The sequence below is a fragment of the Anolis carolinensis genome, chromosome 4 (genome assembly GCF_035594765.1).
Source record: "Anolis carolinensis isolate JA03-04 chromosome 4, rAnoCar3.1.pri, whole genome shotgun sequence".
Taxonomy (NCBI): Eukaryota; Metazoa; Chordata; class Lepidosauria; order Squamata; family Dactyloidae; genus Anolis; species Anolis carolinensis.
In genome coordinates this window covers 97,009,796-97,023,835 of record NC_085844.1, presented here as the reverse complement: position 1 = coordinate 97,023,835, position 14,040 = coordinate 97,009,796, and the positions used below count along the sequence as shown (strand labels likewise).

Sequence of the window (14,040 nt, the reverse complement as noted above, 5' to 3'; positions counted from 1 at the left end):
AATAATTTTGGATCTTATAGAGTACTATGAAGCAAATCCACAAAAAGAAGTAGCATTTATAGCGTTGGATGCCGAAAAGGCATTCGACAACTTAAACTGGGACTTTTTTAAAATGGTATTACAGGAATTAGATTTTGGATATCAATTTCAGAACGCAATAGGGGCAATTTATAATAAACAATCAGCAAAAATCTCAATAAATGGAAAATTATCAGGAAGCTTCAGTATTACCAAAGGAACAAGGCAAGGGTGTCCTTTATCACCCCTAATCTATATAATGGCTCTGGAGATTCTACTAAAGAACATAAGGGAAGATGACAACCTAAAAGGCACCACGATTGGAAAAAAAACATATAAAACAAGAGCGTATGCAGATGATCTTATTTGCATTGTGGAAGACCCCAAGACTAACATAAAGGAATGGATAAACAAGATAGAAGAGTACAGTAAAATAACAGGTCTGAAGATAAATAAGAAAAAGACAAAGATGTTGACAAAAAATATTTCCAAAAAAGATCAAGTAGAATTGGAAAAAACAGCAGATTTACAAATCTCTACAAAAATAAAATATTTGGGACTGGAAATTACAGCAAATAACTCACAATTAATGAGGAATAATTATTCGACAAAATGGAAAGAAATACAAAAAACTTTACAAAGCTGGAAAGGGCTCAATTTATCACTAATGGGCCGTATTGCAGCAGTTAAAATGAATGTCCTCCCGAAACTCCTATTTTTATTCCAAAATCTCCCAATTATCAGAAATTTAAAAACCTTTAAAGAATGGAATAAGGATATCAGAAAATTTGTATGGCAAAATAAAAAGCCTAGAATCAAATATGTAAATATGACAGATATAAGACAAAGAGGCGGATTTGGGCTTCCGGATATAAGACTTTATTATGAAGCTTGTGGACTAATGTGGATTCGCGACTGGATGTCACTGAGGAAGGAGAGGTTGCTGACTTTAGAAGGACATGACCTCAGAACGGGTTGGCATTCGTATCTGTGGTACGGTAGGAAAAAGATCGAGAAAAATTTCGACAACCATTATGTAAGAGCATCTCTCTTAAAAATATGGGAAAGATATAAAGAAAAATTTTACACTAGAACTCCCATGTGGATTTCTCCACTAGAAGCGAGGCAGAGAAGGCTGCTGGGGTGGTCACAATGGCCAACGTACAAAGAGGTCCTTGTAAAAAAGAATAACGAATTTCAGTTAAAATCCCAAGAGGAACTGAGTCAAAAATATAAATTTATGTCATGGTTCCAATACTATCAATTAAAAGAACAATTTAACATAGATAAGAAGAGTGGATTTAATGAAAAGGAAACGCTCTGGGAAAAAGTGATGAATCTGGAAAAGAAATTAATCACAAAGATATACAATAAATTACTAGAGTGGTCCACAGAGGCAGAGTTAGTTAAAAATTGCATGATAAAATGGGCCTTAAATATAGGAAAGACAATAAAATTCAAAGGAATTTTGTTACTGGTAAACACCACTAGACTACAGGATGTTCCTGGGGAGGATAATAATAATACTGGTTATGATCTAAAGGAGGCCAGTTGTCCTTCAGATTTGGTGGGAGAGGTAGAACTTGGGCTCCAAAAGGGTATTAAGGAGCTAAGATTAGAAAATGACGAGGTTGAGGGAGGGAATGATTTGTTTGTTGATCAAACTGTTCAAAGGAGGGAAGGTATGGATCTAGACTTGGCAGCGGTGAAGCTGATAACTAATTCTCCGTTGGAGGGGGATTTCTCTCCTCCATACGTAGAGGATTACTATGAACATCTTGTACAGACGAAACAGCTGGCTTTTCAAATTGAAGACTCTATATTGAACAGGGGTAGATGGACCTCGGAAAGAGTGATCCAGAGGTCCTTGGGTCAAATTCTTTCAAGGAGCCTGACGACAGTCAAGATAAAGATGATCACTTGGCTCCATAAGGGCTATCAATCATATGATCGCTCTTTAGGCCTTATCTTCACTTTTGAGGATAAGTCTATAACAGAGGAATTATGGGCCCTTAGGTTCCGGCTGCTCTCATGGGGCATTACCATTAGAAGAGTATTTGTGGACCCCGTGATTCGCCCTTTGGTGGCCAACCTATCTTTACACACTCAACCATCTGTTAGGCCCAGAGATAATAGGATGTGTAGTCCTCAGCGTAGGCTCCCCCCTTTAGAAAAGTCTCAATTAGAGACTCTGGCCCAATCATTTTTCGTACCAGACCAGCAACTTTCACCCTCTTCAACCTCACTACGTTTTTCCAGTAGGCCCCATTTATCCCCTTCTTTTGAAGTAAAGTTAGATGGTGTGTCTAGTAACCTTTTGGATCCAGGGAGCTGACTAGATTCTCTTAAGGATGCTCCAATTGAGCCAGACTCCTTGGGGGGTGGGGAACAGGCGGGGGGTGGCTCCATCGAGGTCGTGTGGGGGAGGAGGAGGAATTGCCGTCAACGAATTTCCAGGGAGAAGCGCAACAGAGTTCTTGCGACCCTGGAGAAGGATAGGTGTGGTAGCCTCCATGGTAGCCCCTCCCGGCTGAAGGTCCTGTGTTTAATGCCAGATCCGTCAAAGGTAAATCATCTATTATCCAGGATCTAATCATGGATGAACATGCGGATCTGGCCTGCATCACCGAAACCTGGTTGGATGATCTGGGTGGGGTTAGTCTTACCTAGCTTTGTCCTCCGGGTTTCGGGGTGCATCAGCAGGCCAGGCCAGGAGGGCGGGGAGGTGGGGTTGCGGTGGTCTTTAGGCAGTCCATCGCCCTGGTCAGATGCGTCGCTTTGCAATCGGTCGGGTTTGAGTGTCTCCACTTGAAGGTGGGTACCCGGGACAGTTTGGGGATTCTGCTGGTGTACCGTCCACCCCGTGACACAGCAGTCTCCCTGCCTGAGCTAGCAGAGGTGGTTTCTAGCGTGGTGTTGGGTTCCCAGCGCCTGTTGGTGCTGGGCGACTTCAACATTCACGCTGAGACCACCTTGACAGGTGCAGCTCAGGAATTCATGGCCGCCATGACGACCATGGATCTGTCCCAAATAATATCGGGTCCCACTCATCAAGCTGGACATACACTCGACCTGGTTTTTGTTGCGGGCGACGGTTTGGTCGGAGTGGAAGAGCAAATTATTCTTCCATTGTCATGGTCCGACCACTATCTGATCAGTTTAAGACTAACCGTCTCTTCCAACCTCCGCAGGGGTGGTGGACCAATTAAGATGGTCCGCCCCAGGAGACTTATGGATCCTGAGAGATTCCTGAGGTCTCTTGGGGATCTGTCTACCATGGAAGCTGATGATCCTGTTGATGCCCTGGTCACTCGTTATAATGGCGAGTTGTCCAGGGCAATAGACACGATCGCTCCTGAGCGTCCCCTCTCGCTGCGTGGAGTTGCCCCAGCTCCCTGGTTTACTGGAGAGCTGGCGGAGATGAAACGTGCAAGAAGGAGACTAGAGTGCCGCTGGCGGACAACTCGTGACGTATCTGACCGAGCACGGTCTAGAACCGCTATTAGGGCCTATTCCGCGGCATTACGGGCAGCCAGGAAGGTTTTCTCGACTGCCCGCATTGCGTCTGAAACAAATAGATCTTCAGAGTTGTTTCGAGTTGTTGGGGAGCTCCTCCACCCTCCTCAGGTTGGGGGAGCACCCGACATCTCGTCAACTCGGTGTAGCGAGTTCGCTCACCATTTTGCAGACAAAGTCGCTCAGATTCGTTCCGACTTAGACGCCGGCCTTGATGCATTGCCAGGTGAGGTAACCGAGGCATCTGTCTGTTCGATCTTGTGGGATTCGTTTCGGCTTGTGCAGCCTGATGATGTGGACAAGATTCTTGGAGCGGTGAGGGCGACCACCTGTGCCCTTGACCCTTGCCCATCTTGGCTCTTAAAACAAGCCAGTGGAGGGCTAGTTGATTGGTTTGTGAGAATAATCAATGCCTCTTTGGAGCAGGGCATATTTCCATCTGGCCTAAAACAAGCTGTGGTGAGGCCTGTTTTGAAGAAAGCCTACTTGGATCCGGCTAACCTCAGTAACTACAGACCAATCTCTAACCTTCCATTCTTGGGCAAGGTCTTGGAGCGGGTGGTTGCTTCCCAGCTCCAGGGATTCTTGGAAGATACGGATTTTCTGGACCAATCGCAGTCTGGTTTCAGACCTGGCTACAGTACCGAGATGGCTTTGGTCGCCTTGGTGGATGACCTCCGCAGAGAGCTGGACAGGGGGAGTGTGACCCTGCTGGTTCTCTTGGACATCTCAGCGGCTTTCGATACCATCGACCATGGTATCCTTCTGGGACGTCTCTCCGGGATGGGCCTTGGGGGTACTGTTCTGCAGTGGCTCCAGTCCTTCCTAGAGGGCCGTTCCCAGTTGGTGAAGCTGGGGGACACCTGCTCAGACCCCTGGCCATTGACCTGTGGGGTCCCGCAAGGTTCTATTTTGTCCCCCATGCTTTTTAATATCTACATGAAACCGCTGGGTGAGGTCATCCGGAGTTTTGGAGTGCGGTGCCATCTCTACGCGGATGACACCCAACTCTACTACTCCTTTCCACCTAATTCCAAGGAAGCCCCTCGGATACTGGACCAGTGTCTGGCCGCTGTATTGGCCTGGATGAGGGTGAACAAGCTGAAGCTCAATCCTGACAAGACAGAGGTCCTGCAGGTCAGTCGTACGTCTGATCGGGGTATTGGGTGGCAACCTGTGCTTGACGGGGTTGCACTCCCCCTGAAGGCGCAGGTCCACAGCTTGGGGGTCCTCCTGCACTCTGCGCTGACACTTGAGGCCCAGGTGTCGGCCGTGGCTAAGAGGGCCTTTGCACAACTAAAACTTGTGCGCCAGCTGCGACCATACCTCGAGAAGTCAGATCTGACCATTGTGGTCCATGCCTTAGTTACCTCTAGACTGGATTACTGCAATGCGCTCTACGTGGGGCTGCCTTTGAAGATGGCTTGGAAACTACAACGAGTACAACGATCGGCAGCCAGGTTTCTAACTGGGGCAGATTACAGGACGCGCTCAACGCCGCTGTTTAAAGAGCTCCACTGGCTGCCATTTATTTTCCGAGCCCAATTCAAGGTGCAGGTTATCACCTACAAAGCCCTTAACGGTTTGGGACCCACCTACCTTCGAGACCGCATTTCCCCCTATGAACCCGCACGACCTCTTCGCTCGTCGGGGGAGGCCCTCCTCTCGCTTCCACCAACTTCGCAGTTGCGGTTGGTGGGGACGAGGGAGAGGGCCTTCTCCGCCGTGGCCCCCCGGCTGTGGAACTCGCTCCCCAGGGAGATTAGGCAGGCCCCTACCCTACTCTCATTCAGGAAGAGCCTGAAAACTTGGCTATTCCAGAAGGCCTTCGTTGACTGATCCTTGTGGGATCATGTTATTTACCTATTAAGCAGTAGACCCTCTGGATTGTTTTTAGGATTCATTCAGCACTTTAAGTATTACACCTGCTGTATAATTATCCCTCCCTGATAACTTGATATTGCTTTGCACCTTGGCCTGGATCTTTTGACCCAAATCGGGATTTTAATATTATTGTGTATATTGACTTTTATGACTGTTTTTAATCATGTTGAAGTTTTACTGCTCGGTTTAATGTTTTATCTGATTTGTGCTGTCGTGTCTGGGCATGGCCCCATGTAAGCCGCCCCGAGTCCCTCCGGGGAGATGGGGCGGGATATAAGAATAAAATTATTATTATTATTATTATTAAAACTGGAGAATTGGGAACTTATGTGGAACACAAAATTAAAATATACTTTTGCAATTGATTTAAAGGAGAACTGGTACAAAATGATGTGCCGGTGGTACATGACACCACACAAATTAGGACTTATAAAAGTACTCATAACAAATGTTGGAAATGTCATGAACAAGAAGGCACGTTCTACCATGCCTGGTGGACGTGCAAGAGAGCAGTAAAGTATTGGAAAATGGTACATATAAGTTGTCAAGAGATCTTAAAAATTAAACTGCCATTGAAACCCGAGTATTTTTTATTAAGCATGATCAATGAAATAGAGCAATTGGATAAAAACAAAGACATCCTACTCTTTTTTATGACTACGGCAGCAAGAATGGCTTATGCCAAATTATGGAAACAAACATTAACACCGACAAAAGAGGAGTGGCTTGAAAAACTAACTGAAATTATAGATATGGACAGACTTACATATTTACTGAAAAGAAATACTGGAAGATATATAAAGAATATAGACTGGAGACCGGTTATAGAATATATGAAAAAAGAAAAAAAGAAAAGAAAAAAAAGAAAAAGAAAGGATAGAAGTTTAACAACAGGTAGAAAGAAAAGGACAAAGTTAGAAAGCACCGGATCGAAGGAGAATGAAGGGGAAGGACGGAATAGAAGTAACAACCAAGCAACAAACAATAGATTGGATCTGTTGAATCTTTTCCAGTTGAATTGCAAAGAAGAATGGAAGTGCAATCCCTTTTTTCCTATTTTTCCTGGCTTTCCCCCCTTCCCCTCTCCCCCCGTTTTTTTTTTTCATTTCCTTTTTCTATTTACCCCCCCCCCCTCCTTTTACCTTCGATTTTATTGTACTGTTTTGTTTCAATAAAAACTAATTTAAAAAAAAAGTTAATTAACGAGCAATCATATAAGTTATAAAGTTAAACCATTAAACAATAGGAAAGAAAACCTGTTTGTGACGTGTAGAGGATTCATCTAACCCCAAATAAGATGTCAAAGAATATTTCACAACAATGTTTGGAGGTTTCAAGATAACAACAACAACAACTCACCCTAGCTCCCTGAGAGGACTCAAGATAAAGAGGGCTCCTTGTTTCATATGCGATGAACTTGTAAGAAGAGGGGAAGTTACTGGTCTATGACTGATCATCCATATTAATATAAAAAAATGCAAAGTAGATTTTGTAATGGTGCCAGAAAACTTTTTTGTTGGGCATCATAGATAAAGAAGTGGAGAGCAAATATAGATTATTTCTTCCATATATTACAATAGCAAAAACTGTTCACTCAAACTTGGAAATGGACTGAAGCACCCAAGATGGAAGACTGAATAGTTAAGCCTGCTGAGTTATAACCAAATTATGTGGGTTCTAAAGGATAGGCTGATTTAAGAATTTTTCAAAGATGGGAAATTGTTTATGGACTTTTAGAGTAATAAGAAATCTAACAATGTAATAAACTATAGTTATGAATATTAATAGGTATGTAGTTTGATCTGTAATGATAGAACTTTTTTCTTTTTCATCATAGCCAGGAATGAGGAAGGTCGGTTCCCTATAATTTATTTATTTATACACCTTTTTCTCCTTTTCTTGTTTTTCTCTACTTCTTTTTTCTAATCTAGACTGTAAACTACCAGTAGATTGTGTTCAAAATAAATTTTTTAAAAGGGGAAAATTAGACCCTCTATTATTGTTGTTGTTGTTGTTGTTGTTATTGTTGCTGCTATTGTTATCCTGCGTTTCTCCTAATAATGAGACTTGAGGCAGATAACATGTTTAAAATAATATAGTTTGAAAACTATACTATATAGAAAGTTTACCTAGAAGATATAAAATTATACTGTATATATAAATGCTAATTAAAAGCAATTAAATGTTATAAAGTTAAATCCCTAAACATCAAAAAATGTTAAAATTCATTAAATGAGTATGTAAAACATAAAACTGCACAGCACATTATCAAAAGCTCACTCCATTTAATTTCTGAAAGATTGGTAACTAAAACAAGGACGGAGCCATTCTGATCTCTGTAGGGAAAGACCCTACAGAGATCAGAATGACCTCCGTGGTTCTTTAAATAGCCTGGACCCAAGTTATATTTGCAAGTCATCACCTACGCTTTATTCTGTTATCTTGAGTTTACAACTTTTATAATGTGCAGTTTACTTAGTCTATTATCATAACCTCGCTGTTTTTAATTCCATGTTTTATTAAGTGTGTTTTTTATTTCTATAGGTTAATGTTTAAAATTTTATAATTTGTGTATGTTTTTTGTTTGTTGGTGTATTGTATATTGTTATTGTTATTGTTTTTATCTGGTATTATCTATAAGCTGCCCCGAGTCACCTTCGGGGGAGATGGAGGTGGGGTATAAATAAAATTATTATTATTATTATTATTATTATTATTATTATTATTATTATTATTATTATTACTACTACTACTACTACTACTACACTCTGAATTGTGCCTGGAAATGGACCAGCAGCCCATGGAGCAGCTGTAAGAAGCGATGGGCTTGTTATAGCCAGCCCCAGTTAGCAATTTGGCTGCAGTTCTTCAGAGGAAACAGCAATGCATTTCAAATATAGAAGAGGCACACCAGAGGGCACTCTTGCCGTAATAGTCGCAACCCAGAAAATCCTGGCAATTTAGGAGCCAAGCCCTGGTTAGTACATGGCTAACAGACCACCAATGAATGCCAGGTGCTGTAGCCTATATTTTAGAGGAAGGAACTGGCAAAAACACCTCTTAATATTCCTTAACTAAAAAAAAAACCCTTACAAAATTCATGGATTTTAAAACAAACTGACAGACATGGAACAAAAATACATGGAATTGGGCCAAACAAGTTTGTAATTATTTGGATTGGTGTCTCTTATACACTCATGTAAGTTTTAAAAAGCCCATGCTGAATCCAAAGGGGACCAAGAAAGCACATTTTAATAGAACTTGGAGAGGTTTTGTTTTTTTCAACTAGAAGCTCCTGAAAATATTAGTGCACTTCGCCAGCTTGATTACATTATGTAACACGATTTTTGTTCCTGGGTTATAAATGTCATTTTCTGATTAGTTATATCATAAAAAACATATAAAAATATTATTAAACTGCAAAAGCTTTGTTTTTATGGAACAGCCTGTTGCACTATTTGCTCTAGTTTTTCAATTAATAGCTCATTGAGTCTCAACCAATTCGACATTGTTTCTGGCAGCCACATAAATGAAGTTTCTGAAGTATAACAACTACTTTCAAAGTAAGTACTGCACAATTAAACAGGAAATAACCCTTTCAAACTAGGAACACATTTTTCAAAATTTGTTACATAGGGTTATGTACGTCAGGTTGCAGAGGTTATCTGTAGACATGCTCAAGGGTTTATTCCTTTCTCTCCCATTCCAACTTTTCATAGCAGGCTCTCATGCTTTACCAACAGAGTTTGAGGAATTGGAAGTTTTCCCCTCTTCATATTTCCCACTGTTAAATTGTGTCATCGATACTTTAGGCTTATCAAGTGCAGAATTCTGTTCGGCCATGGTCCCACTGCTGTCCATAATCAAGATAGTTTATTTTTATGCAAATGAGATTTCAATAATTACATTCCTTCTTCCCTCCCATCACACACTGCATTGTATTTGCTCCCACTTTGTTTTGAGGCAATCCAGAAGACCAAGGCAACTATAAGTTTTACTTGTACCACAAAACAGGACTCAAACCACATCAGAACTATGATTTCTCAAACTGGGTCTCAGAATATACACAATCCATAGTTTAGCAACTGAGATAGAATGACAAATTACATTTTGTCTCATACCAGAAATAAAGGAAGAATTAAAACATGATACAAGGGAATAAGCAGGCCTGTGGTCCTTAAAGGATGATTTACACAGCAGGATTCATGCATTTTGTATGACATCTAAACCTAATAGGGAGTAAGGAATTAAAGTGCTCTTTGACATAATACAGGCACGAAAGAAAATCAGTGAACAGATTTTCCTGGGCCTTGTGCTGATTAATTCAAATTATGACCAGTATTAAAAATTAATGTCAGGCCCTATCAGTATATAATGCAATTCAAAGCAGATTATACAGTGGTGTAGATGGGGTCTCAGACCTTCAAGAACTTCCTTATTGAGAAAACATCCTTTATCCATGTAAAGATTTTTAAAGGCCCTTCTCTCGGTCACACCTCCATCTCAAGCTCAGTTGGTGGGAATGAGAGAATGGGCCTTCTTGGTGGCTGCCCCTCGACTCTGAAACTCCCTGCCCAGGGAAGTCAGAACCCTCTCCCTGCTGTCCTTCTGGTGGCAAGCTAAAACCTTTTTGTTCAGATAGCTTTTAAAGATGGTGTTTAAGATCTAGTCAGGGGGTTAGGGTTTTTAACTTTTAATATGTTTTGATAGATTTTCACTGAAGTTTTTAGTGTTGTTTGTAGTTAATTCTGTTTTAAAGTTTGTATATTTGTATATTTTAAATTGTACAGTAATGCTTTTAGGTCAAGCCGCTTTGAGTCACCTTTGGGGAAATAAAGCAGGGTATGTATAAATAAATAAATAAATAAATATTATAATAATAATAAGTAGGTTGCTACAAATTATTAATAATCAGCTTTTGAATTTAAATTCTAACATTCTTATCTCACTGTTATCCCATACTTCAGGTCATTATACAAGATCTATTACTCAAATTATTGCATCCCCACAACAACCTTGTGAGGCGAGTGTTCCTTATACTTAGGAACACTCACCTCACAAGGTTGTTGTGAGGATGCAATAAATATGTACCTTAGTTTTAAGCACATTTAAATTGTACTTACATTCATCATGTCTTTGGATCCATTGCACGCAATTAACTCTTCCAGTATGACCATTCAGTGTACCAACTACTTTTCTTTTCTGAAAGGGAAAAAAAGATCACAGAAATAGATTTATAACAAGAATGGGGGATAAGTTTCTCCATTAAGGATAAAAGAGGCATTCTGCAGAGAAGTTTAAAAAGATGTTGAAACCAGATGTTTTATCATTTTGCCAACAATAGTTTTAAATGGGCTGAAGTTGGTGTGATGAACTATAACTCTGGAGACCAGGGTTGAATTCCCTGCTCTGCCATGGAAACTCATTGGGTGACTGTATGTGCTTCACACACCCTCAACCCAAAGAAAAAACATGAAAAATGCCCCTTCCACACAGCTGTATAAAATCCAGATTGAACTGGATTATATGACACTGTGGACTCAGATAACCCAGTTCAAAGCACATGCTGTGGATTATCTGCCTTGAGTCACACTGCCAGTAGGGCCACTGGGGAATATATCTACACTGGAGATATTAAAGATAAAGGTTTCCCTTGATGTTAAGTCCAGTCGTGACCAACTCTGGGAGTTGGTGCTCATCTCCATTTCTAAGCCGAAGAGCCGGCGTTGTCCATAGACACCTCCAAGGTCATGTGGCCGGCATGACTGCGTAGAGCGTCGTTACCTTCCCGCCAGAGCAGTACCTATTGATCTACTCACATTTGCATGTTTTCAAACTGCTAGGTTGGCAGGAGCTGGGGCTAACAGCGGGTGCTCATTCCGCTCCTGAGATTTGAACCTGGGACTTTTTGGTCCACAAGTTCAGCAGCTCAGCGCTTTAACACACTCTGCCACCAGGGCCCCCGAGATATATGTTATATAAGTAAGTTATGACATTGTCGCCGTTACCTTTATAAAAAAAAGTTTCCCATATACTCACATAACATTCTAATGATTCCTGTTCTCCTATCCTTTACATTTCTATACATAGCTGCTATTTATACCTATCAAATTTTTCCTTTTCCCTCTTCCCTCCTGCCTCTGGAAACAGTTATACCTCTGTTCTTTGTATTACTTTATTTGTTTGATCATGAACAAAGATTGTCTAATTCGATTCCTTATATTTTCCTTTCTCTTTTACGCTGATTATAAGCCCTTTCCATTTGGACTCCAAATTCTCTCTAGGATGTTCATTCATATAATTATTTCTCCTTTCAGTGATGTAATCTTAGGGCCTTTCCACACAGCCGGGATATATCAAAACAGATAATCCACAAAATCTGCTTTGAACTGGATCATTTGAATCCACACTGCCATATAACCCAGTTCAAAGCAGATGTGGGATTTTTTACAGCTGTGTGGAAGGGGCCTGAATTATCTGAGGCCCCTTCTACACAGCTGTATAAAATCCACACTGACCTGGATTATATGGCAGTGTAGACTCAGATAATCCAGTTCAAAGCAGATATTGTGGATTATCTGCCTTGATATTATGGGTTATATGGCTGTGTAGAAGGGCCCTGAGTACACATTGTCATATAATCCAGTTCAATATGGACTTATTTCTGGGTTTTGTTTGGGTTGTCTATTTGTTTTTGTTCAGTTAATTATGACATATGTTTTCCTTTTTTGTTATAAACTACCATGAGTATAAATATAAAGTTTAATGATTAATATATTATTATTTATTATTTTATACAGCTGTGTGGAAGGGACCTAAGAATCATAGAATAATAGAGTTGGAAAAGACCACATGAGCCATCTAGTCCAACACCCTGTCAGGTAAGAAAAGCACAATCCAAGCAGCCCTGACAGATGGCCATCCAGTCTCTGTTTAATAGCCTTTGCCTTCTATTTTCTGAGTAAAGAATTATTTTTGTTCAACTTTGTTTTTATCCTTAACATTTTCTCCAATTTGTGTAGCTTTTCACAGATCCACCATATATGGATATGGAGAGGTATATCAGTTTGATATCACTTTGAGTTCTATAGCTCCGTCTATGGAATCTTGGGATTTGTAGTTTTATAAGGTCTTTGGCTTTTCTTGCCAAAGAGTGCTGGGGAAATGCAAAACTACAACTCACGGGAATCGGCAGGAGGGAGCCAATGGCAATTAAAAGTGCTGTCAAGCGGCAATAACTCAGAAATGTGGACAAACTTTGGGACCTTTCACACTACCATATAACCCAGAATACCAAGGCAGATAAAGGTAAATGTTTTCAGGGTTGTTGTAGGCTGAGGATGCCTCTGAGGATGCCTGCCATAGATGTGGGCGAAACGTCAGGAGAGAATACTTCTGGAACAGGGCCACACAGCCCGAAAGACATACAACAACCCTGTGATCCCTGCCATGAAAGCCTTCGACAACACAGTAAATGTTTTCCCCTGACATTAAGTCTAGTCATGTCTGACTCTGGGGGTTGGTGTTCATCTCCATTTCTAAGCCGAAGAGCTGGCGTTGTCCATAGACACCTCCACGGTCATGTGGCCGGCATGTCTACATGGAGCGCCATTACCTTCCCGCCAGAGCAGTACCTATTGATCTACTCAAATTTCCATGTTTTCAAACTGCTAGGTTGTCAGAAGCAGGGACTAACAGCGGGAGCTCACCCCACTCTCCAGATTCGAACCGAAGTTCAGCAGCTCAGTAGTTTAACCCATTGTGCCACTGGGGGTTTATCAAGGCAGATAATCCACAATATTTGCTTTGAACTGGGTTATCTGAGGCCCCTTCCATACAGCTGTAAAAAAAATCCACATTATCTGCTTTGAACTGGATTATATGGCAGTTTGGACTCAGATAATCCAGTCCAAAGCAGATATTGTGGATTACCTGCCTTGATATTCTGAGTTATATGGCTGAATGGAAGAGCCCTGCTTCCACACTGCCATATAATCCAGCTCAATGTGGATTTTATACAGCTGTGTGGAAGGGCACTTAAAGCTGTAGTTCAGAGAGGTAACTTTTCAAAATCCTGGGGCCCTTCCACACAGCCATATAACTCAGAATATCTAGGCAGGTAATCCCACATTATGTGATTGTGGACTCAGATAACCCAGTTCAAAGCAGATATTGTGGGATTTTCTGCCTTGATATTCTTGGATATAAGGCTGTGTGGAAGGGCCCCTGGACGTGTAACTGCTCCTCAATGGCTAGGAAGGAAACTGGAGCTGCGACTACTCTGCCACTGAGCAAGGCCTTGGACAGCAAGATCGAGAGAAGCGGGAGAGAGCTTCACCTGTTGAGCTAGACTTTTGCTAGGAGGCGACAAAGCCTTTAAGGTCCACTGCCCAAGCCTGTGAGACGATGCCCAGGCAGGAAAAAAAAACCGCCAAAACCCTCGTTCCCAGTCTAGGGTCTCACCTGCGGGTTGTAAAGCACGACTGAGTGGCAGGAGCCGAAGGCCACGAGCCCCCCGCTCCCCCAAGAGATGACGCCGGGCCCGGCGCGGTTGGCACAGCAAGCGACATGGCATGTTTCTACGGGCGCAGCCATTTTCTCTTCCGCTTGGAGAAGTTTGAC

The 14,040-nt window shown here is 41.6% G+C and overlaps 1 protein-coding gene across 1 annotated transcript in view; it reads right to left on the bottom strand.

Annotated features, from left to right (window-relative positions):
• The window catches only part of elp2 (elongator acetyltransferase complex subunit 2), a 96,522-nt gene extending 82,484 nt beyond the window's left edge, over positions 1-14,038 (bottom strand). The window contains exons 1-2 of the mRNA XM_062980839.1: positions 13,882-14,038; positions 10,542-10,620 (exon numbers count right to left, since the gene is read on the bottom strand). Coding sequence (XP_062836909.1) covers positions 10,542-10,620; positions 13,882-14,013 — 211 coding nt within the window. The 5' untranslated portion in view covers positions 14,014-14,038. The remainder of the gene's footprint in view (positions 1-10,541; positions 10,621-13,881) is intronic.
• Between the last annotated feature and the right edge of the window lie 2 nt (positions 14,039-14,040).